Source organism: Rhinolophus hipposideros (genome assembly GCF_964194185.1).
Source record: "Rhinolophus hipposideros genome assembly, chromosome: 10".
In the NCBI taxonomy this organism is placed as follows: Eukaryota; Metazoa; Chordata; class Mammalia; order Chiroptera; family Rhinolophidae; genus Rhinolophus; species Rhinolophus hipposideros.
In genome coordinates, this window is record NC_138056.1 from 65348440 (window position 1) to 65370985 (window position 22546).

At 35.9% G+C, this 22546-nt stretch overlaps 1 protein-coding gene and 1 pseudogene across 7 annotated transcripts in view; one reads left to right on the forward strand and one right to left on the reverse strand.

The window, feature by feature from the left end:
- Positions 1 to 22546, reverse strand: part of MTMR2 (myotubularin related protein 2) — a 95335-nt gene that overhangs the window by 17612 nt on the left and 55177 nt on the right. For all 6 annotated transcript variants that reach the window (XM_081061612.1, XM_081061616.1, XM_081061615.1 and 3 more), the window contains 7 exons: positions 20643 to 20718; positions 15892 to 15986; positions 15626 to 15736; positions 13521 to 13622; positions 12398 to 12481; positions 4595 to 4744; positions 3640 to 3828 (listed from right to left, as the gene is read on the reverse strand). In XM_081061612.1, the coding sequence (XP_080917738.1) occupies positions 3640 to 3828; positions 4595 to 4744; positions 12398 to 12481; positions 13521 to 13622; positions 15626 to 15736; positions 15892 to 15986; positions 20643 to 20688 (777 nt within the window). In that variant the 5' untranslated portion in view covers positions 20689 to 20718. The remainder of the gene's footprint in view (positions 1 to 3639; positions 3829 to 4594; positions 4745 to 12397; positions 12482 to 13520; positions 13623 to 15625; positions 15737 to 15891; positions 15987 to 20642; positions 20719 to 22546) is intronic.
- LOC308502986 (U2 small nuclear ribonucleoprotein B''-like) lies at positions 11062 to 11921 on the forward strand (annotated as a pseudogene). The gene is made up of 2 exons: positions 11062 to 11683; positions 11856 to 11921. The product of its transcript is annotated as a U2 small nuclear ribonucleoprotein B''-like (transcript).

The following is a 22546-nucleotide window of genomic DNA, read 5'->3' on the forward strand; positions in this document are numbered from 1 at the left end:
CTTTAATGATAATAATGTAAATATATATAATGTAAACATCTAATGTAAATATAATAAATGTATTTTTAAAATGGGGAGAATGGAGGGGAAAATGCAAAAACAATTAACTTTTCAGTAACTGAACTGGTGATGGCAGTATTGTTATTCTGAGACTGGGGTAGCATAAAGCAAATAAGTAATTATGGAACATACTAATGTTATCATCCTGTATCCTCAGAACCAGGATTCCTGGTGTGGAAGAAAGGAGATACACATGTAATTTAGATCAAGTTGTTAAAAACTTTAGCACTGAATTTAAATTGAAAGCACCATTATGAACCACGAGGTACCATATCTTTAAAAATATATAAATATTTCTTAGTTCTATCCCCTGAAAAGACCTAGAAGCAGGACCAACCCAGAGGCAAGTAAGTATCCTTAGCACTCAGATTATGGTTTGAAATACCATTTCCTAACACAAACCAGAACTTTTTAGAGAAATGGCTATTTCAAGTCTAGGGCAGGAAATGTACAAGATTTCCTGACGAGCATATCCTGTCATACCCAACAGCAAAGATTACTGTGGTTATGTCAAAAGAACTCAGGATATAACTTGCAAAGCCTCCCCGAGAAGGAAAATTACAACTCTGAAAAAATATTTTCTGCAGTGGATTAAAAAATGTTGGCTAAGTTTAAATAATGTATTCATAATGACACTTAAAAAAATTAGTCACCTTTGTGGGATGATAGAAGTAAATTCATTATTGGAAAAACTGGTAAATAAGAAGAATCAAGAATTTATTCTAGCTTGTATTAATATGAACTGAACTGCTGGTTAACCAATAGGTAACAGAAAGTGTTTCTTTGAAGTGTTTCAGCTAATAGCTGCAAACGCAATCATGAGGTTAGAATACTACCATTTTGCACCCCAGTGAATGAATGTCTTTAGGCACTAAGCGTCAACAGCTGCTAACATCCCAAAAAGGAGAATCAGCCAGAAATTATTTGCCACCTCATACACCCCTATAGCCTTGCTAAAATACTGAACCTGAATCTCAACAAACCTCTGAATTCATGTGAAGAAAACAGAGGACAGAAGAAAGGTGAGCCACAGCATAATTTAATCAGCAAAATCTGGACTATGGAATAACCTACAGATAAAATATACATAAAAGAAAGAGCTAGGTAAGAGGAAGACTACAGACTAAGAGAGACTGAAGAGACATATCAAACACAGTATTTAAAGAGGCAAGACCAAATGACAGCATCTAGGGACGTATGCTTCAGCAATGAAAGTATAAAGCAATGTAAGATGATTACGATAAAAGTGAGGATAGTGGTTGCTTTTAGTAGAAAGTAGATGTGCTTGGGGTGGGGCACACACAGAAGACTGAGTGGCTGGCAAAGTATTCATTCTTGACATGGGTCATGGTTGCAAGTGCATCTGACATATTCATATGACTTAAGCTATAAAAATGTTCGTACTAAGCAGGTAAAAAATATTTGTTGCAATAAGTATATATACTCTGCAAATTTTAAAAAGGGGGGTAAGTGGGGGAATTGGGCAAAGGTAGTCAAAAGGTACAAACTTCCAGTTATAAGATGAATAAGTTCTGGAGATCAAATGTACCCCATGGTGAATAGAGTAAATAACACTTTATTGTATATTTGAAGGTTGCTAAGACAGTGGACCTTAAAAGTTCTCATCACAAGGGGAAAAAAAATTGGGAACTACGTGAGGTGATGGATGTTAAAGAGACTTATTGTGGTAATCATTTCTATACATACATATATCAAATCATTATGTTGTATACCTTAAACTTATACAATATTAAATGTCAATTATATCTCAAAAAAACGGGAGAAAAGACGTCAGGCTGTAAAATGAATCAAGCTTTCTGAAGACTATTTGCAATTTGCAATAAAATTTTAAAAATATGCATATCTAAATTTTTGATATAGTAATTGTATATCTAGGAATCTATTTTAAGGAAATAATTGAAGATGTCAAAAAATTATCTATTTCAGTCAATATTTAAAGTACTAAATATTTAAATGCCCCATATCAGAATAATGATTAAATGAATAATGACATAGCTATACGATGAGTACTATATTTTTAAGACTATTTCAGGAAAAGAAATAATTCTTATGATGTCAAGAGGAAAAACAATGAAACAAAATAACCAATATTTAAATGCACAGAAGAAATAGTGGAGGAAAATATATCAAAATATTAATGATTATGATTGATTCTTACTTTCTTTATTTTTTTCTATGCCTTCCTAGTTTTTTATATTGTCTACTACATATTTTGTAACAAAAAAATTCGCAACAAATAAAATATTTTGGAATTTTTTTAAAAAGGGATTTCCATAATGAAATATATGTGAAAATGATTTTTAAAAGATGAGGAATATAACATTTTGCCCATTTTCTGCCTTATATTCTCTCATCCTAGAAAATATCAATCTCATTCCTGTTAATTCATGGTATAAAATTTAGGGAGGGGAACAATTAATTACTGGAAAAATATAAGCCAGTACCTGGGCTACAGGCTTCACATCCACATTATCTCATTGCTCCTTTAAGAAGGGATATTTACAGTTTAATGGAGAAGAACTGGAATTCACAATGCCCTCAAAATGTTAAACAGGATGGAAATAATCAGGTACATGCTCCACAATTTAATTAAAAGGATGATCATCTCCAGCATTTTTAATAAAAGCAAAAAACCCAGAAATACACTAAATATCCAAAAACAGTTGTTGTTATTAGTTATTATTCTACCATTAAAATAATGTTATAGATGAATTTTTATTGGCATAGAAAGACACAGTGTCCATTTTTTTAAAAAGTTACAATTATCCCATCTGTTTCAAATATATGTGCATACATATACACATAGATATGGGAGCATAACCAAAGTTTAATGATATTTCTCTCTTAGTTACAGGACTAGGAGTGTTTTTATGATATTTTCTTCTTTTTGGCTTCTCTGAATTAGCTAATTCTTCTATAATATATATACATGGCTTATTGGGAGTAAAAAAAAAAAAAAACAGGTAATTTTTAAAAGCTAAGTTGTATCTCTTCCCTCTCCTTCTTCTATGGTAGATTTTGTCAACTGGACCAAAATTTCTATTTCCACAACACAAGTATTTTTTCTATAGCAGAAATGAGGACTACTGCTCCAGCTAACTGCCAAGTCTTCAGTCTGAATACCTTGTACAGCTGGCGGGCTGCCAGAAGAGGCAGCACTGGTCACTGAGAACACTGCTTCAGGCTTCCTACAGCAGTGCTGCGCCGACTTGTTAGTCAGAGACTCAATCATCAAGTTTGGAGAGGGGAGAAACTAATAACTGCTGAATACCGACCCATTATGTAAGCATAGAGTTATGCATTCTTTTTATTAGATGATTTTTTCCCCTTAAAACAACTCTGTTAGCTATTATTATTCTCATTTTACAAGTGAGCAAATTAAGGTCTAAAAAGATTAAATAACTAACTGAAAGTCATGCCAACAAGCAGGAGAGCCAGGATGAGAATCTACATCTTTATTACTGGAAAAACTGAACTTTTTCTACTATACCGAGTGTGGCTTCTGCCAAACTGCTGATTCATGAAACTGTTATCTTAGTGACTGAAAGACAACCTCACCTTATTGGCAACAGCATTAACACTTGGCCGGGCATCGAATATAAAAATTTTATGAGATTGGGCATTGGAGTCCATGATAGCTTGAAGGTATTTTTCATCTTCTTTGCTTCGCTTCCCACTCACTCCTACCATGGGCTGGCTACATCGAGTGATTGTGGCTTGACTTTCAGGATGAATCCATGATAAAACCTGAATGGGGGAAAACGGTGACACACCCTTTATCTACTTCTGTTTATAATTCTTCTCAAAAACATTACTCTATAAAACTCTGCTTTCTAACTGGATCCAAAGCCCAGCTATGAAAGAACATATGAAGCTGCTATGAAATATCATCACCATTCTTTCTAGCCAACTCTGGCATATAGAAAACCTGGTTTAATTCTTTAATCAGATACTGATTTATAAAAGTCACTGATTACAGGAAAGCGTTGTCTCTAGAAAAACTACATGAATAGAGGGCTAGGTAAGCCCCACGTTGAAAGTTTTATTAATATATCCACAAAATTGCCCAACTATAGTCTTCAGAACCTATGAATTTTGGACCTAAAATTATTTGAGTTGATCTTTCTAGAACACAGTAATTCATGATTTTGTAGTTTTCCTTTTTCTAGGATTTAAAGGAAAGAAAGGTCTAAAAGAGCATGTATCACCATGACTAAAGAATGTATATAATAAGATAAAAAAAATAGTGAATAATATACAGAGGCAGCTTTATTTTCAAGTTAAGAATCATGCAATTCTGTGCACTTCTCCAATAGCCATGTCAGACTCTCCTGAAATCTCTTTAAGTCTTTCCCCCAGTTTTAAGTGTATTAAATAACTCATTCTCTAACATCCCATAAAAGACCTGATGCTGTAGTTATTTTTATCCTGCATCCATTCTCCCATTTGTTAACCTCAGCATTATGCAGAGTATAAAAGCATTTACTAAGTCTCATCAAAGCTTCATACTTACCGGGATACGGCCCCTTGATCTGAAGGATGCCACTCTCTTTAATTCTTCATCAGGAATATTTGCTGGCACAACCAAAAGGGCAGGGTATGTATCGCAAAGCTCATATCGCTCATTTATCTTTGTTATTCTCCAGCTTTCATTTGGAATTCCCTGTATGTGAAATAAAACATAACACGAATTACTACCTAACTAAAATATTCCAAGACATGAGAATAGAAGCCATCTTATTCAATCTCTCTCCTCTCTGCTATCCACCTCTTAAGTTGTTGGAATAGTTATTGTCTGCCTGTGGTGACTGGGCTACTAGGATGGCATTCTAATATAGGGATCTGTGTTCTTTTTGGCATTTGCTTTTATGTTAATAGATTTATTAAATCATTAAATACTGATCAAGTGCTGGGTCTGTGCTACATATCCAATAGGAAGGAAGGAAACAGCGAGACTGCAAATATTCCCTGTCTTCAAAATGAACAGTTTCATTCAGTTTCATTCGCTGATTGAGTTTGCTGCCATCCATCTATACAAAGAAATTCAGAGGACAGGCACCAAGTGTCCACTGGAATGCTACATACATGTTTATCACTTACATGCCTACAGTGAATGTTTCACTCTACATTACAATACTAATGAAATATTGCTAATATAAAAGGTATTAGAAAAGCAAGGGAGTGATAGAAGGCAAAGCCAAAAAGAAGCAAGAGAAATACTTACTACATCTTTTTAGGAACACATCGATTATTAAGCTCTCATTGGCCCTTCAATATTTGCTATATTTATAACTAGTGTACTACTTCATATATAGACACTTACATTTTTCCATCTGTTGTTCTATAGAAAATAAAGCCATTATATTAAATGGTTGGAATTAAAACATGTATTTTTTAAATTTTATGACCCCTGACACTCATATTATCACAGAAAAAGACAGAATCAAAAGAAATCAAATTATAGTAAAAACACACTTATTGAGTACTTACTATGTGCAGGGCACTGTGCCAGCAGCCTCTTTACACACACACACACACACACACACACACACACACACACACACTAAATTAAAAAGGCACAAATAGTATGCATAGTATGCTATCATCCACTTTAAAAAATAATGTACATACATACATAAGCTTTGTAGGCATAAAATCTCTGAAAAGATATATAGGAAACCAGTAATAATATTTCCTAAAGGGAGAGGAACTGGGATGGCTGGGAGACAAGGACGGCCTAGAAGGGATATACCCTTTGTACCTTTTCAATTTTATACAGCGTGCAAGTAATACCACCCACAATTTTTTTCAATAAAAAAAGAATATGATTGGCCATGGGCATGGGGGGAGGGTTCAACACAGGAAGGATGGTGCCTGTCTGCCGGCTGCACGGGAGTACTCCACACGGGGGAAAAAAAACTGTCCCTCTAGTCCTTGTCCTGCAGCGACATGGTTCAGTCTTTCCCCGTATGTCCCTGATGCCACCCCCCAAGTTGCTGTACCTCCACCGGAGCCCAGGTAAGGCAGAGACCAGTAAAATAAGGCCCAAAACCACGGCTTCCAGACCTATTTACTAAGAAGCAGAAACTATGAAAATGAAGATCAAATGCAAAAACTATAATTTACCAAGAATCCTGCCATTGATTATTAGGAGAACATCACTGAGACTGAAATGGATTACGTACAATGTCCAGTTGCTTCTTTTATACTAGCATAAACACTTTAACTACCATAACTAACTTTACCTAGAACAAAATAATCATAAAAAGGAGGGATCTCCAGTCAAGATGGCAGAGTAGGTAAACGCTGTGCTTGCCTCCTCTCACAAACACATCAAAATTACAAACTATACTACATAACAAACATCATCGAGAATCATCTGAAGTCTACCTGGACAGAAGTCCTACAAGAAAGGATATATAGAACAAACCAAGTCAAGACTGTTAGGAGGGGCAGAGACACGGACTGGGCTGGCCCCACACAGACATGTGGCTGTCAAAAATCTGGAGGGATCATCTCAGCTATGGAGCTACCCCCAGAGGAACGAGGGTCCCAGCCTTACGCCAGGCCCAGGGTTCAAGTGCTGGGAAGAGAAGTCCCCATAACTTCTGTCTGTGAAAACCAGCAGAGATTATGGTTGAGTGAGACAAAGGGCAACTGGAGTTCCAGCCATTCCTCTTAAAAGACCTCTATGCAGACTTACTTGGTGACGGACTCACTCGCTCTGGGTTCTGGTGCTGGGGCAGTAGCTTGGGAGGCATTGGGGGACATGTGGGGAAGAACTGAATTGTCTGGCTTCGGGGCTGGAGGGGCAGTGTCCCCCCAGATAGAAGTACTGGCAGGAGCCATTGTTCTTTTGCTAGTCCAGCTTATAGATTCAGGCAGGCACCATACCTGAGTCTCCATCAACGTGGCTCACACAGTTCACCCTGCTTTGGTGACTCCCTGAGACTCAGCCCCACCCTACTTGCAGGCCCATCCAAACCCTTTTTAGTGGCTTTTCCATACGAACGGCCTATCTTGGCTCATGCTGTTGTCTTTCTTAAAATCTCTCGAAGGTTCACAAACCCGAAACAAGCAGTATCTGGTCATGGAACAGCCTGTACCTCTTGCTAAGCAGCTCTAAACCTGGCACTAGCAACAGCTGGCCTCGATTAACACCTTAGCGTCTCCCAGGTACCTCCAATCTCAGCACGAGGGACAAAGATCTGCAAAACAGTTTGTAACTCATACTAAGTGGCCTCGGCAGGGCAAAGGTAACGACTGAACCTGGCCTGCACCAGAGCCCTTCCCAAGAGACCCCAGAACCAACACACCCAATGGCCAACTTCAGATAACACCAGAGTACCACCCAAACACCTCCACAAATGACACATCCAAAGGGCACACTGCGCAGGCACCAGGGCTCTGCTAAAGCAAATCCTGCTCCATGAGGTCAGCCACTGCACAACAGCTCCTCCCCTACAGTCAAGGCCAGTCCTTGTAACCAATCAGCCTGAGGATTAATCCCTCCTATTGACATGCAAACAGCAACTAAGGCTCAATTACAACAGGAGGGTACACACCACCCACACAAGGGACACTCCTAGAGCAGGTGACAAGGGAGACTGTACCGCTGGGCTCCACAGGACACCTACTACATAAGGACACTCTACCAAGAGTGGGAGATGTAGCAGTGCTACCTAACACATAGTGACAAACACAGGGAGGCAGCCATAATGAGGAGATAAAGAAACATGTACCAAATGAAAGAACAGAACAAAGCTTGCAAAAAGAACTAAACAACATGGAGAGAAGCAATCTACTAGATGCAGAGTTCAAAATTCTGGTTATAAGGATATTCAATGATCTCAGTGAGAATTTCAACAAAGAGATAGTTAACATGAAAATGGAGATAGAAAACATAAAAAAGAACCAGTCAGAAATGAAGGATACAATAGCTAGAACAAAGAATACATTAAGGAAAATCAACAATAGATGAAGCAGGGGATCAAATCAGCAATTTAGAAAGTAGCAGAAAACACCCAATCAGAACAGCAAAAAGAAAAGAGAATGAAAAGAAAAAATGAGGATAGTTTAACAGGCTTCCAGTACAACAGCAAGTATACCGACATTTGCATCGAGGGGAACCAGAAGGAGGAGAGAGAGAGCAAGGAATTGAAAACCTTTTTGAAGAAATAATGATGGAAAATTTCCCTAACCTGGAAAAGAAAATAGAATACAAACCCAGGAAGCACAGAGAGTCCCAAACAAGATGAACCCAAAGTGGCCCACAGCAAGGCACATTATAACTAAAATGCCAAAGGTTAAAGACAAAGACAGAATCTTAAAGGCAGCAAGAGAAAAGCAATTAGTTACCTACAAGGGAGTTGCCATAAACTGTCAGCTGAGTTCTCAACAGAAATTTTGCAGGCCAGAAGGGATTGGCATGCAATGTTCAAAGTAATGAAAGGCAAGGAACTACAACCAAGATTACTCTACCCAGCAAAGCTATCATTTAGAATCGAAGGACAAAGAGCTTCCTTGACAAGAAAAAGCTAAAGGAGTTCATCTCCACCAAACCAGTACTACAATAAATATTAAAGGGACTTCTTTAACAGGAAGATGAAAAATATGAATAATAAAATGGCAATCACTATATATCTATCAACAAATACTTTCAATGTAAATGGATTAAATGCTCCAATCAAAAGACAGGGTGCTGAGTGGATAAGAAAACAAGTCCCTTACATATGCTGCCTATAAGAGACTTCAGATTGAAAGAGACACAGACTGAAAGTAAAGGGATAGAAAAAGATAGTTCATGAAAATGAAAACAAACCAACCGAAAAAGCTGGGATAGCAATACTTCTACCAGACAAAACAAATTTTAAAGCACAGGCTATAACAGGAGACAAAGAAGGATCCAGTAATCCAACCTCAGGGTATTTATCTGAAGAAATGCAACGCGCTACTTCGAGGGGACATGTGCACCCTATGTTCAGTGCAGCGTTATTTACAAAGGCCAAGATTTGGAGGCAGCCTGGGTGTCCACCAATGGGTGAATGAATAAAGAAGAGTTGGTACATGTATATAATGGAATATTACTCAGCCATAGGAAGAATGCAATCTCAGCATGTGCATCATGAATGGACCTAGAGGGTATTATGTTGAGTGGAGTAAGTCAGAAGAGAAAGACAAACACCATACCATTTCACTTATGTGTGGAATCTAAAGAACAATATAAACAAACAAAACAAAAAGAAACTCATAGATACAGAGAACGTTTTAAAAGTTGCCAGATGGGAGGGAGGTTGAGGGGGTGGATGAAAAAAGGGAAGGGATTAAGAAGTATAATTGTTTGTTACAAAATAGTCATGGGGATGTAAAGTATAGCATGAGGAATATAGTCAATAATATTACATTAACTACGTAGGATGTCAAATGGGTACTAGATTTATCAGGGTGATCACTTTATAATTTATATAAATGTCTAATCATTATGTTGTACCCTGAAATTAATATAATATAGTATATCCACTATAATTTAAAAATAAAAAATTATTTAAAGAAGAAAAAAGAATACTCATGCTTTATTTTTAGTCTTAAGGTTTACATTAAGAGATGATTTTCATTTTTTTTGTATAATGAACTTAAAAGGTATTTTAATAAATTGAGGCTTCTAACTACAAAAAAACTGTGTCCTGTCCACTACTTTGTTTGGTTGACTCAAGAGTCAGAAAAAATGTCTAACTCTTCAGAAAAAAAGTCAACAAATTGCTCTAATAAGTCGAAGCCCATAAGGCATTTATATCATTTAAGGTGAAATTCAATGCTCTATTCTGACTGCCACATTTCCTAATCTCATAATTCTCTTTCTGTATGGGTACAGCTGCTCATTTACTCTTTAACTTTTTTTCTCTTTTAAATGATAATTTATTTTTCTCAGGGCACAGATATCTCATCTGCTTTTCAAAGTTCTATGTTAAATGCCACTAAAACACACAGCAATTTTTGCCCAGATACCCCCAAAATAGTCCCATTTTTACAATTCTAAAGACATTTGTTAGATTTTATGGTTGCTTCCCCCTCTAATTTTGACATTGGATTTTTGGGTTAGCATAAATCTTGCAATGTCACTTGTAGACTCAGTTTTTAGTTGATCAATTTATTTTGTATTCTTCTTCATATTTTGCCAGCTGATGGCTTTATAACTGAAAAAGCAATTTAAAATTTTACTTCACACGTGACTATGCAGAAACTCACTTTCAAACCATTTAGATACTATTAGTTCTCTAGTGGTATTTTTTTTTAACTTTTCCTGGCTTTGTGAAACAAAACTAAGTAAATTAGAAGCTATAATTTAAATGCAGTATTTGAAATCTAAATATAAAAATCAGCTTAATGATTTCATAACTGAATTCTAGAATAATTTGGATATAAATCTAATGATTACCAAAAAAACAATCAATGTGTGAGAACTTAAATTCTCATGAAAGTACAGTGAACAAGTGCAAACTTAAAAATAAAGACTATTTTAGGTATAGTTTAAATATTGCAGTATAGGGACTCTGGGAAGTAATGTACTGAGGAAGAATAGGGAAATGATATGCTGTAACACAGATTTCCTTTAAGCTCTACTGTGGTGAATTAAATCACATTATTAGGTTTTCTAATATTAAACCAACCCATCTTAGTCATGATATATTACCTCTTTTACATATTATCAGGTTTGATTTGTTAACATTTTATGTAGAAGTATGTCTTCTGTGAAGACGGAAAACTTTCAAAATTTTATGTAAAAATAAGTTATAAACTGAACTATCAGAAATTTTTTTCAGAATCAAATTATAGGCTACCCAAAAGAGAAAAATCTGAGTGAATAATGTTGAATGGCATATAAGAATACTAAAACATAAATGTATTTACCATTTATTTTTATTTTAAAATTAAATGTTTTTTAGTTTATGGGACACGGTGCTGGTCTGAGGCTATTTGAACAGTTTACCCCAAACCATGGATATCAGACCAAGTCATATAATTTACATCAAAGATATGAATGACATAATTTAGAAGAAGAATTGAAGAGAGATCACTATATGCCCTGTTTTCCCAGGCTGGCCATGTGGTAGATACTACGGCTTTAAAAACAGTGAAGATGAGGGGCCTTTGTTATATTTAAACTACTGGCCTCATCCACAGATGCCTTGAGACAGTTACAGGGATTTCCATTTCATGGTAAACCAATGCGAATCCAGTATACAAAGACAGATCCTGATAGAATATTTAAAACGTGTGGCACTTTTGCTGACAAAGAGAAGAAACAAGAAAAAAGCCAAAACTGTGGAACAAACAGCAATGACGGCAAATAAAAAGCCTGGCCAGGGAACACCAAATTCAGCTAATAACCAAGGAAATGCAACACGAAAAACTCAGGTCCCTGATTACCCTCCAAACTATATTTTATTCCTTAATAATTTATCAGAAGAGACTAAAGAGATGAAGTTATCCATGCTGTTTAATAACTTCCCTGTTTTTAAGGAAGTATGTTTGGTACCTGGGAGGCATGACATTCATTGCATTGGTTGGATTTGAAAATGATGGACAGGCGAGAACTGCCAGGGTTGCTTTACAAGGATTTCTATTTTCTTTTTTCTCTCATTTTTTTTAAACTTAAATTTATTGGGGACAATGGTTAGTAAAATCACATAGGTTTCAAGGGTACATTTCTATAAGACATCATCTATATATTACACTATGTGCTCACCACCCAAATTCTGTTCTCCTTCCATCACCATATATTTGAAGGATTTAAGATCACACCATCCCATGCCATGAAGATCGCCTATGCCAAGAAATAACATTTGGGATAGTTGTTTTTAAAGGACTTGGTGTTCTTTACAGTGTTTGTTTTGATAACATTTGGTCAGACCATTTTAATAGTTGGGGGTGAGGGGAAGTGAAAGTGAAATTTCTGTGCAGGTTTTAAAAAATAACCTCGTCTTCATTTTTAGCCTTAATGAACTATGAAGTATGAAGGCCTTAATTTTATACAATAAACTTCTATTTATATTTTTTTAAAATTATTAAACATTTTTAAAATAAACTGATTTACTTGTAAACTTTTAGATAAGTAAAGATTCATAAAAGATCATTGGCACAGTCTGAGAAGCATTTTAAAGAAACTGAAAGGCAGCCAAGAAATCAGGCCTACCCTTTATTAAGAAAACAACAACAACAAAAACGACATAACTTACAAAGCTGTTTACTTCTACCCATGAAAATTTCATTAAAATAAAAATACAGAATATTAAAATTGAAAGGAAAAAGTACATACCTGCCTCCTGTACTCTAAAAGAGGGTCATAGAGCTTCCACCCATTTTCAGGGAATACTTCTTTGTATTCAAAAGCAAAAAGAGGCTATAAAAAATAAACAGAGTTCATAGCTAAAAAGACTTTTAAGGAGGTAATAAATCAGAAAAGTATCCTTATCATACCCAAAGTTTTCACTTATTTATCTGACAGGATACTCTGTATTGGTGTTTTTTTCAAACATACAGGAAAGCACAGAGGCCCACCACCAAGATTTATCAAATGGTAACATCACCATACTTCTTTCAGATATACCTGGTGGCCATTTTAGGTTTACTTCTAATGAAAAACATTACATAAAAAAGATGTCTTCTGATATAATTAATTAGTTTGACATCACCAATATCGGGAGTTAAGCAGCTTTGAAGTTTATGCTATATTTCCTAAAACACACTGAGTTAACTTTTTATTTTTTGGCATGAAATCTATGTATCAAAAAAAATTTATATAGACAGAATGGTGGGAACTACTATGATGAAAAACATTCAAACTAGAGTATTGATTCCAAATTTTACTCCTTACTAGCTATTCCCTTGAATTAATTAGTTACCTGCTTCTGGTTTCAACTTTAAAGTAGGGATAAATAATAGTTATCACCATATGGCTACTATAGAAGTTCGATTTTATAACATAAATGAGGGGCCTAATACTATTAATAACACATTGTAGGAACTCAGTTAAGTATCTGTCCACCCTACCCTCTTAAAATTACTAGACTTAAGTGTCAGTTCTCCAAATTCTAATGAAGACCACATACAGTTTTCATCACGGAAACAACCTGGATAAAAAGATCATATAATTATGAATGTCAGTACACAGGAATGGGCCTCAGAAAACAGCTCATCCTGCTCCCTCATTTTATATCTAAAAAAATTGGTTAGATAGATTAGGTTAAAACCTAAATTATACATCTGGTTAAATGTATACATCTGGTTAAATGTATAACTTCAAATTATACATCTGGTTAAATGTATAACTTCTTAAAAGAAGAATTGTAAATGTAGATATTCCAGATATCCTAGACATGTTTCTTTACACTACATCAATAATTATAATACAGATTTTTCAAAGATAAGAACCATCTTACCAGGTTATTAGACACAGGAAATGCATATTTCATTAGATTCTCAAATATGGATCTTCTCGTTCGCCCCTCAGGTTTATGAGCAAACCGTAAATTTCGAATATCCTAGAAAAGATTTAGGATCAATGTAGCCATCTATCATTTTTTTGTTCCCTTTTCATTTAAAAAACAAATAAGGTAACTTGAAACTATCTTTTAAAATGTTAAGATTTGTGAATGTGGGATACAAAAATAAATCAGACAACATCTCCTGAAGGAAGGGAAATTACACATTCTTATTGAGAGAAATAAAAAGAAACACAAGGCACTCTAATACATGGCAGAATTCAGAGGACAGAAAATTTACCTCTGCTTATATACACAAGGTAAGTCAGTGAAAGAGGGCCATGGAGATTAGACATACTGTATCTGAAGCTTAATATCATGATTGATACACACTATCAGTATATATCCTTTCCCTATGAAAGAAAGCACATTTCCTGTCATGAATTTCCCTATTAAAAACCTGATCAGCTCTTGTTATATTTCATAAGTGTCTTTGTTCCCATTAGGCCTGGTGATTGTTTTCCTTCTTACGATCCCTTCCCAAGACTCAACTCCATTGGATCTTCTCTTTATAAGTTTCTGGCTAAACCAAACTCTGCCTAAAGGTCTTCCTCCTTTCCATGTCAAAGTTCTTCAAGTGTCTATCGGCACATAAGCTCTGAACAGTTTGGTTGGTATCATCCCAGTCTCTACACTCAGATCTAAAGAACAAGGTTGCCTCTATTATTTGTCCTCCAGCAATTTTCTATGCCCTGGTTTACTGACATCTTAATAGCACTAAGAAAATAAATGGGAATTAAGAATAATTTCAAGACTTCATTTAAGTGTTTTAACCTAGGCAAAATTCAAAATAACTTTATTATATACCCCATTCTGCAAATCCAAACAGAGACACACTTCTACAATGTACCTACTGTACATGAATAAATACAACATTTTATTACAAATTCTATCCAGAATTATGCTAGCTCTACCATCCCTTAAAACAAACGTGTGGGAACTTTAGTTGATACCTTGTCTTTCCTCCGTAATTATCTTTATAACTAGTAGAGATACTCATTAAGCACTCTGTTAACGACAGTTCTTTAAAACTATCACAGCAGAAGCCCCTACAAATATCTGTTTGCTAATGGTCTTGTTCCATGAAAAAAATTACACTTAAAATGATCAAGATTTCAAAGTCACCCTCTTTCATTTTCTCTTATATTGTATGCTCTATTTACTATTACACGCAGGAGACATTATCAGGAGACAAAGTGCTTGACACATGGCTGGCAATTATTACACTCTTAGAGACCTTCTGGCTACAATGAAAAGGCAAAACAGTAATTACTAAGTCATTAGCTTTAACAGATTCACAAAATCTCTAAGATCAACGAAGTATCTTGAAAGTTATGCATGTATTGTTGCTTTTACTTTCGGTACCAACAGAAGACCACAAGAAAGGAAAAGGTGATCTAGAATTGAGATGTGCACAGGTATTAATTAGACCATAACCAGGAGAACAGTGCCCTGTAGTGTGGCACATGGTATTAATTAAACATCTGTGACTGAATGTTAAAATTGTAAAAATCTAAATGTCATTCAAGTTTCAATGTAGTTAAAGAATGCCAGTTAGATAAGAAAACAGGGAAGGTCTATAATATCAAATTTTCCCCACAATTGTTTCAGAAGCAGAAAATTTATGAAAACTAAAGAGGAAAGATAGGTGATGATGAATGTCATAACCAGTCTTCCACTACAAAGTGCCATGCTTTAATTGCTCACAGATCCTTGTTTCTAATTTGTAAATTAAAGGGAATAATGTCTATAATGCCTATTTCAGGATTTTTATGAGGCTCACCATGAAATGAATGTGAAAGTACTTTTTAGGGTCCAAAAGAATTCAAGTCTAATTCATGATAGATTACCTTTCTATTACTCCTAAATGTTTTCCTTTACTAGAATGACATTTCTAGTTTGAAATCCATTTGATACTTTGGGAACCAGTGTCTAAACACAGGCTGTAATTAACAGGAAACTTTGCAAACCAAATATAACAGCACAAATATTATGACATTTACCTTGCACACAGTTTCTAGTCCATAAGAATTTTCACCTCGACTAGAAGCACCACCAATTTTTTCTACTCTGCTTATCACACCAAGAGAAGCATCTAAAACAAATGGGGGATCCTAAAGAAAGGAAAGCAAAAAACAAAACTTGAGCAACGGATACTGTACAATTATAGCTGAGAAAAACCTTAATTAGAAATGCTTTAATAAAAATGAACAAAACTGACTTCCAACAACACAGATGGTATGTAAAAATCGAATCCAACAAGTCTTACCCGTTCCATGCTTTTGAAATATAACCTGTAATTCGTAACAGTCAGAGTTCCTCGTACAGCACCAGTGAATGGACATATATAAGTTACATCTTTGGCTGAAAAGGCAAAGAATCCACAATTTACTATGTATTGTGCACTATTAAAAACTGCACTCTCATCTTTTCACAAATAAAATTTAACAGAATTCTGAGTGCTTCTCTAACTTATGCTCAAAACTAATGGAATTAGTGATACAAAGAGAACTCAGAAGCCAAATCCATATTTCCAACCATGCAGTAATCTGGGGAAGGAATGTACACTAAATGGAGAGGACTGAAGAGGCGGGGGCTCGCCCTGCACTGAGACAGACCAGAAGACAAAGATAGCCACCATCCCTGTGTGATAAAATCAGTGTGGTAGTTGGAGTCGTGGGTGGAGGGGTGGTGGTAATGGTGGTTAACAACAGGAAATGTCTCATGGCATAATCACCAGTCATCTTATCCTATTTTCTGGATCACCTCACCAATCTGCTGGTCTTCTCTGGCCATGTCTAGTCTGTCAACATACTCCTAAAAATACAATACCCGAAACATGTAACACCAGAAAACTTCTGATCAAATTACATTTATGGGGAAAATATTGTAGGGGAAATGAAGTGCATAGGAAATATAATTTCTTAGAAAAATAATAGTATAAGAGGATACAATATCCCGGACCCAGCAACTGATGTCCAACTTTACAGAAATAATTACTAGCACTGTTTTATTAAATGACAAATGATGAATCTACACAGCATTCTGCTTTTTAAAACATGAGTTAATTAAGCAGGATAACTCAGCTACCATTAGTTCAAAATAATATTTAATATGGTAAAGTTCATAATGCACAATATCAATTTTTGTATCTTAAAAGATTCATAAATCCCTGCAATGTATTTATTATAGCAAACCAGCATATAAAGGAGTATCTTCATTGTACCAAGGAAGTAAAGCTCAATTAGGAGCAACACATTTCTAAGAACCACTCAAGGGGTTTCTGGGAAAAGTGAGGGACATGAAATATGTTTAATAGGGTATTACAACTTCCTGACTTCGCTTTTTATTCATCACTTTGAAGGACTGACTGCTTTGAATGGAATTTGAAATGAGACTGATCTTCAAATGTTCAAGTATGAGCTATATTGTTTAAATTATTGTTTCCAATGCATATTTCATTTAGAGGGGAGGTTTTAAATTAAATAAACCAATCATACGTACACAAACTTGCCTTGCATATATTTTCTTGCCCTTATGAATTTTTAATTCAATTAGGAACTAGCGTTATTCAATGTTCCTAAAATCATTTCTGGATTCCTTCCAGAGCCAGTTTTGTTACACAAGAAAATGAACATTATTATTCTATATTCTGTTACAGGTTATGTCCCTCTTAGTTCAATATTTTTATTGCACCTTCCCCTTTACTCTAAGATCAAGAGCTAATACAATGAAAATGGTTCCAAAATTGCAAGTACTATACAAATATAATGGTTTATACCTATGTTACTATTATCATCATTAGGTTCTGCTTTGTTCTGTCCCCTTTACCTTTTCTCCTCAAGCTGGTGGCAGCTAAGTCACTCTGAAGAGAGAATTTACGCTTAGCAGGTTTTGTAGCAAGTAAGAGGGCGACTGTGACTAGGCACATTCCCAGAGCAAATAACGGTCGCTACAACCGGCACTGATGGCCTAGGAATTCTTCAGAAGTCCTTCTTTATAAAGCACTTTCACCTCCTTTTACCTTCATGAAAACCCTTGTACATAAGACCTACAATTACCTACGACTTTTAGACGAGACTACCAAGGCTCAGAGAAGTAAAACTAACTGCCTAATGTTTTCAGAACCAGTAACTGCTAAGATGAAGACCTGAATGCAGTTCTTCTGACTGCAAATTCAAATCTCCGCACCTCATCATGCCACTGACGTAGTGGTCTGTTTGCTGTGCAAAGGCTGAAATACGCAGTGTGTGCTACTTCGACGGCTGATGTGCCCAGGCCGCAATACTCTGAGGCTGTTACTCCCCTGGTGCATTCTGTTGCTGTTCCCAACATCAACTACTTTAACTTTTTAAAAACAGCTAAACCACAGATTTACATCAGGCCAACTAAAAATCAAACATCTTTTCTACATGAATTAATATATTCAAGGTTCCTCTAGCCCTGTACTTTACACTAATTTAATTTTTGCACAATAAGCAAGTCTATACAGATGATGTTGAATCAGAATATTTCATTTACTATATTAGGTATTCCTCTATATTTTGCAATACCAATACTGCCTAGTGGTACCAAAAGAGCTTAGATTTACTAATCCTCTCAAATTTTCACTGAGTTCACAGAGGAAGAATCCATAATAGTTTCTGTGAGGTAGACTAAAATGACTTTGACAATCAATACGTGTACATATCTATAAGGATATAAAATAGACACAAATAAATGTAATATATGATAGCATGCCATCTGTGCAGAAAGAGAGACACAAAAGCATACTCTAAGTGATACAGAGAAGGGCAAGTCCATGGAGCTGTGAGATCAGAGAAGGTTCAAGGAACACAGGCATGGGAGTTGTGCCCCAACAGCTGGTCTTCTTTAGACGAGTAGAGATGGTGAGACAGCACTCCCTGCAGAGAAAGAACCTCATCCAATATACAGAAGTAGGAAAGTAAAGTGCCTCTTTGGACAAAGTTAAGTATATAGCACGGCTCTCTGTAATTTATATTGTACCACAATCTCCACTCCTCAATTTCCCTCCCTGGTTCCTCTTTTACCATGTAATTGTAAAATGTTTAACAAAGCTATATTCTTGGACCTCTTTTCACTCAACATGATATCTGGGCTGTTTTCCTCCTCTCATTTTTCAACTAATATCTATTTCTAGTGATTCCAAAATATGGACTTCCAACCCTGATCGCTCTCCTACGCCTAAGATATCTTTCCTAGATATCTCCACTGGAAGTTTCTCATAGGTAACTGAAATTCAATGCACATAAATATGATACCTAGGGCTTCTGAAAATTGAGAGGAAAAGATAAATTCAAGAAATTCTTAGAGATTGATTCCTTCGAATCTGGTAACTGATTGAATGTCAGAGTTCAGAGAAAAGCAGTCTACTATGACTCCCAGATTTCTTTCTTGACTGAATGGACAACTGTTTCTAATATTAACTGAGGGAGATAATAAAAGTAAAGGAGTAAATTTAGGGATGAAGGTGATGATTTCAGTTTGGAGGTGTTGGCTCTAAGGGCTATCTATAAGATATCAACGGACATGTGTCTAAGATACAGGCATTTGTTTATATGCATTAGGACAGAGGTTCACACTAGAAATAAATTTGGAGTCATTAGTAAATATACGGTAGGTAAAGCTACTAATTTAGATATGGTCAAACAAAAACAGCACATAGGAGGAAAAAGGGAAATGGGTCATGGATGAAGTCATGCTATTCAAATAAGAGGAGCCAACAAAAGAGTCTAAGTGGTAAATGGAAAGTGGTTGATAAGGTCATTTATCATAGTGGACATAGCATGTGCTTTAGGTTCAGAAGACAAAAAAACTGTCACAATGCTAGCTATAACTTGACTACCAAGGGAATCTCCCTATGCTTTAGTTTCCTCATCTACTAAACAGGATTAATAACTTTCTCAGAAGATTACTGTGAGGATGATAACATGAGACAGTAAGCACTCAATAATGATAACTATTGCTATTGTATAATATTCAGTGTGATACTATACACCTAACTCAGTAAGCAATTCAGCAGAACAAGAGCTTAGGGTGTACAAGAGACAGGGTGGGGGGGGGGGAGGAAAGAAAATGTGGGGTATTCAATCAGGAGTCAAGAGCAAGAAGAGACCAATATGCTAAGTGTGAAAGAACTAAATGTACTGTAAGCAAGAACAACCCATCTGGGGGCAGTTCCCCCTTTGGCTTGCACGGTTTTACACAAAGAAATGACATCTGGCCAGGGAAAATTAAGCATTTACTAAGTCCTTTTAAAATGTTGATTGATAATAAAATGAAAGGTAGTGTTTACTTTGGCTAAGAAACCATTTACTTTATTCTTCTAAAAAATCACTTATTTCTCCAAAGCTATAGATATTTTAAAGTAAAAGCATGAGGACAAAAAAGAGCTTGAATGCTTGTCTCTAGTTTCTAGTCCATACAATAAGTTAACACTTAGTCCTTAGACTGGACAAAGAAAGGCACCTACATTGCAAACAGCTTGCTTTGCAACGGAAATGAAATCTTTCCACCCAAAAACTGGCCTGTGTTTAGTCAGGGTAGGAAAAAAGGAAGAAAAAAGAGAGAATGGTGTTTGAAGAAAAATTACTTGTACAAAGTGAGAATTCAATGTTTTTTATTTAGGCAACCCAATATCTTACTGTGGTAATTCAAAATAACAAAATTTTCTTTCCCAGAATTCAGCAACAGTTAAAAAAAAAAAACAAAAACAAAAAGAAAGAAAAAAAAGATATCTGCTTTCAACGAAAGTAAAGCAAAGCAGAGAAGCAACAGGATATAATTTGATTTGCATGTTTTCCAGCAGTCCAAGTACAAACCAAATAGGTCTAAACCTCGGCTGAGAGAACACACTAACTGTTGGAAGGCTGACCGTGGTGAGTGCTGCAGACAGCAGCTGTCCTGGACAGTGAGCCTGTTCTCTGCATACTGAGAGTACTGAATAGTCAGTGCAGTCAGGAAGAAGAAGGAAATTCAACAAAAAATACCATTACAGACCCATGTCTTTAATATTTTCTCCTGGAAGCAAGGGTGGTTCTTCCATTTCTGCTAATTTGTTAGACTCCCTCAGGACCTGGATTAGAAAAGGGAGGAGGGGGCAAGAAAAGAAACATTTTTTACTCAGACATTAATTTTTCACTCAAATTTCAACTAAGTATGCTTGTTCTTACATAAAGTTATATTATATTACACATGCTACTTTAAATCAAATTATAAAAACTACAGTGCTGGAATGTGTAACATGCTGTTTCTTCTACAAAGCATTTACTGAGTGTCAACTTCGTACAACATATTACATACAAAACACGATACATTTTTTCACCAAATCCTACAACAGTCCTATAATGGTAGGTGTTACTATCCTCTTTTCCTAGATGTGGAAAATGAGGCCAGAAGTGACAACTTGTTCAGCATCACATAGCTAAAAAGTGTCAGATTTGAATTACAGTTTTAGTGGATTACAAACCCCATTTTCTTTCCATTAAGCCATGCCTAAGGCCCTTAGTGCATTTGAACTCAGGTAAAATCAAGATTTTCTGTAGATTTAATGTTTAGGGAATGTGGATGTTGATAAAGAATCTTGTTGAAAAAGAGATTAATTAAAGGCATGATCAACAACTGTTACTGAGAAGTTACCTTATGAAGGACGCTACACTGGATTCCAAGAATGTAAACATCTAGATACCTGGTTTTCTAATGGATTGACACAACCCAGAGCGGGGGGCGCGGGCGCGTGCGCACGCACACACAGTTGTTATATGCTAAACACATCCCCCTAGCTACCCCAAAGTCTACCCTTTTCGCTGCCAAACAATAAACTTCACTGTCTCTGATTCTTCACCTCCCATCCATTCCTCAAGTTTCTGCAATCTGGCTTTGCCAGCTAACCAGCCCCTTCCAGGGAACCCACTTTCTCCCCAATAACCTCCACATTATTAAAGACACTGGACATTTCAGTCTTCATTTTTATCTCTTAGCTACATTTGACACTATCTGCATTTGCCTGCTAAACTCCCTTCTCTGACCATTCTTTTTCAATGACCTTTATGTTCCCTTTCCCTAACCTTCCCTGTTCCTCAGAGGTTTGTCCATTTCTCACTTTACTCTCTTCCTGATGACCTCACTTCAATCTATATTGCCAGCAAAGATTATTCTTGGACTCTAGTTCCATACATCCAACTGAAAATGTTCCTTCCCCACTCCAACTACCTGTCAGCCAAAAAATAAATTAAAAAAATATTTAATTCCACCATACCAAGCTCTCTGAGTCTTAGTTTCATCATTTATATTAATATTAATACCAACCTTACAGGTTTGTGAGTATGAAATGAGATAGCTGAATCATAAAGGGATTTGCAAAGTACTATTAAAATGTAAGAAATAATTATTATTCACTTAACAGAAGCATCAACAGAAGTTTTCATTGTCTCTTCTCACAATGGCTTGTTCACATGGTGCTTTGTTCCTCTCCTCTAAAATACACAGGTTTTAATGACACCTTATAAATGTCTGAATGGCATTAATCTAATGGCAATAAACATAATGGCTCTATAATGACATAAACATAATTTGAGGGACACTATAAAAAATACAGAGGGATTAATATTTGAGACAGCATGTCATAAAGAGAACCATAAAGCTCTCTAAGTCTTGAAATTTAACATCTATCCATGAATAAAAGTGCTTCCATAGGAACTCTGGAATACAACATCATATGCCAAAGGACCCAGGAGGAGTGTCACCCACTGTGCATCACAGGCAGACAGAACCTGGTGCGGCCTGTGGAACCAGCAGGAGCCTGTGAACTGACTCCAACCCCTCTGGGATATGACACCTGGAAAACACTGACATGAGCAGTGTTTTCATGGATGAGAAAGACTTAATAGAAATCCAGGTTTCTA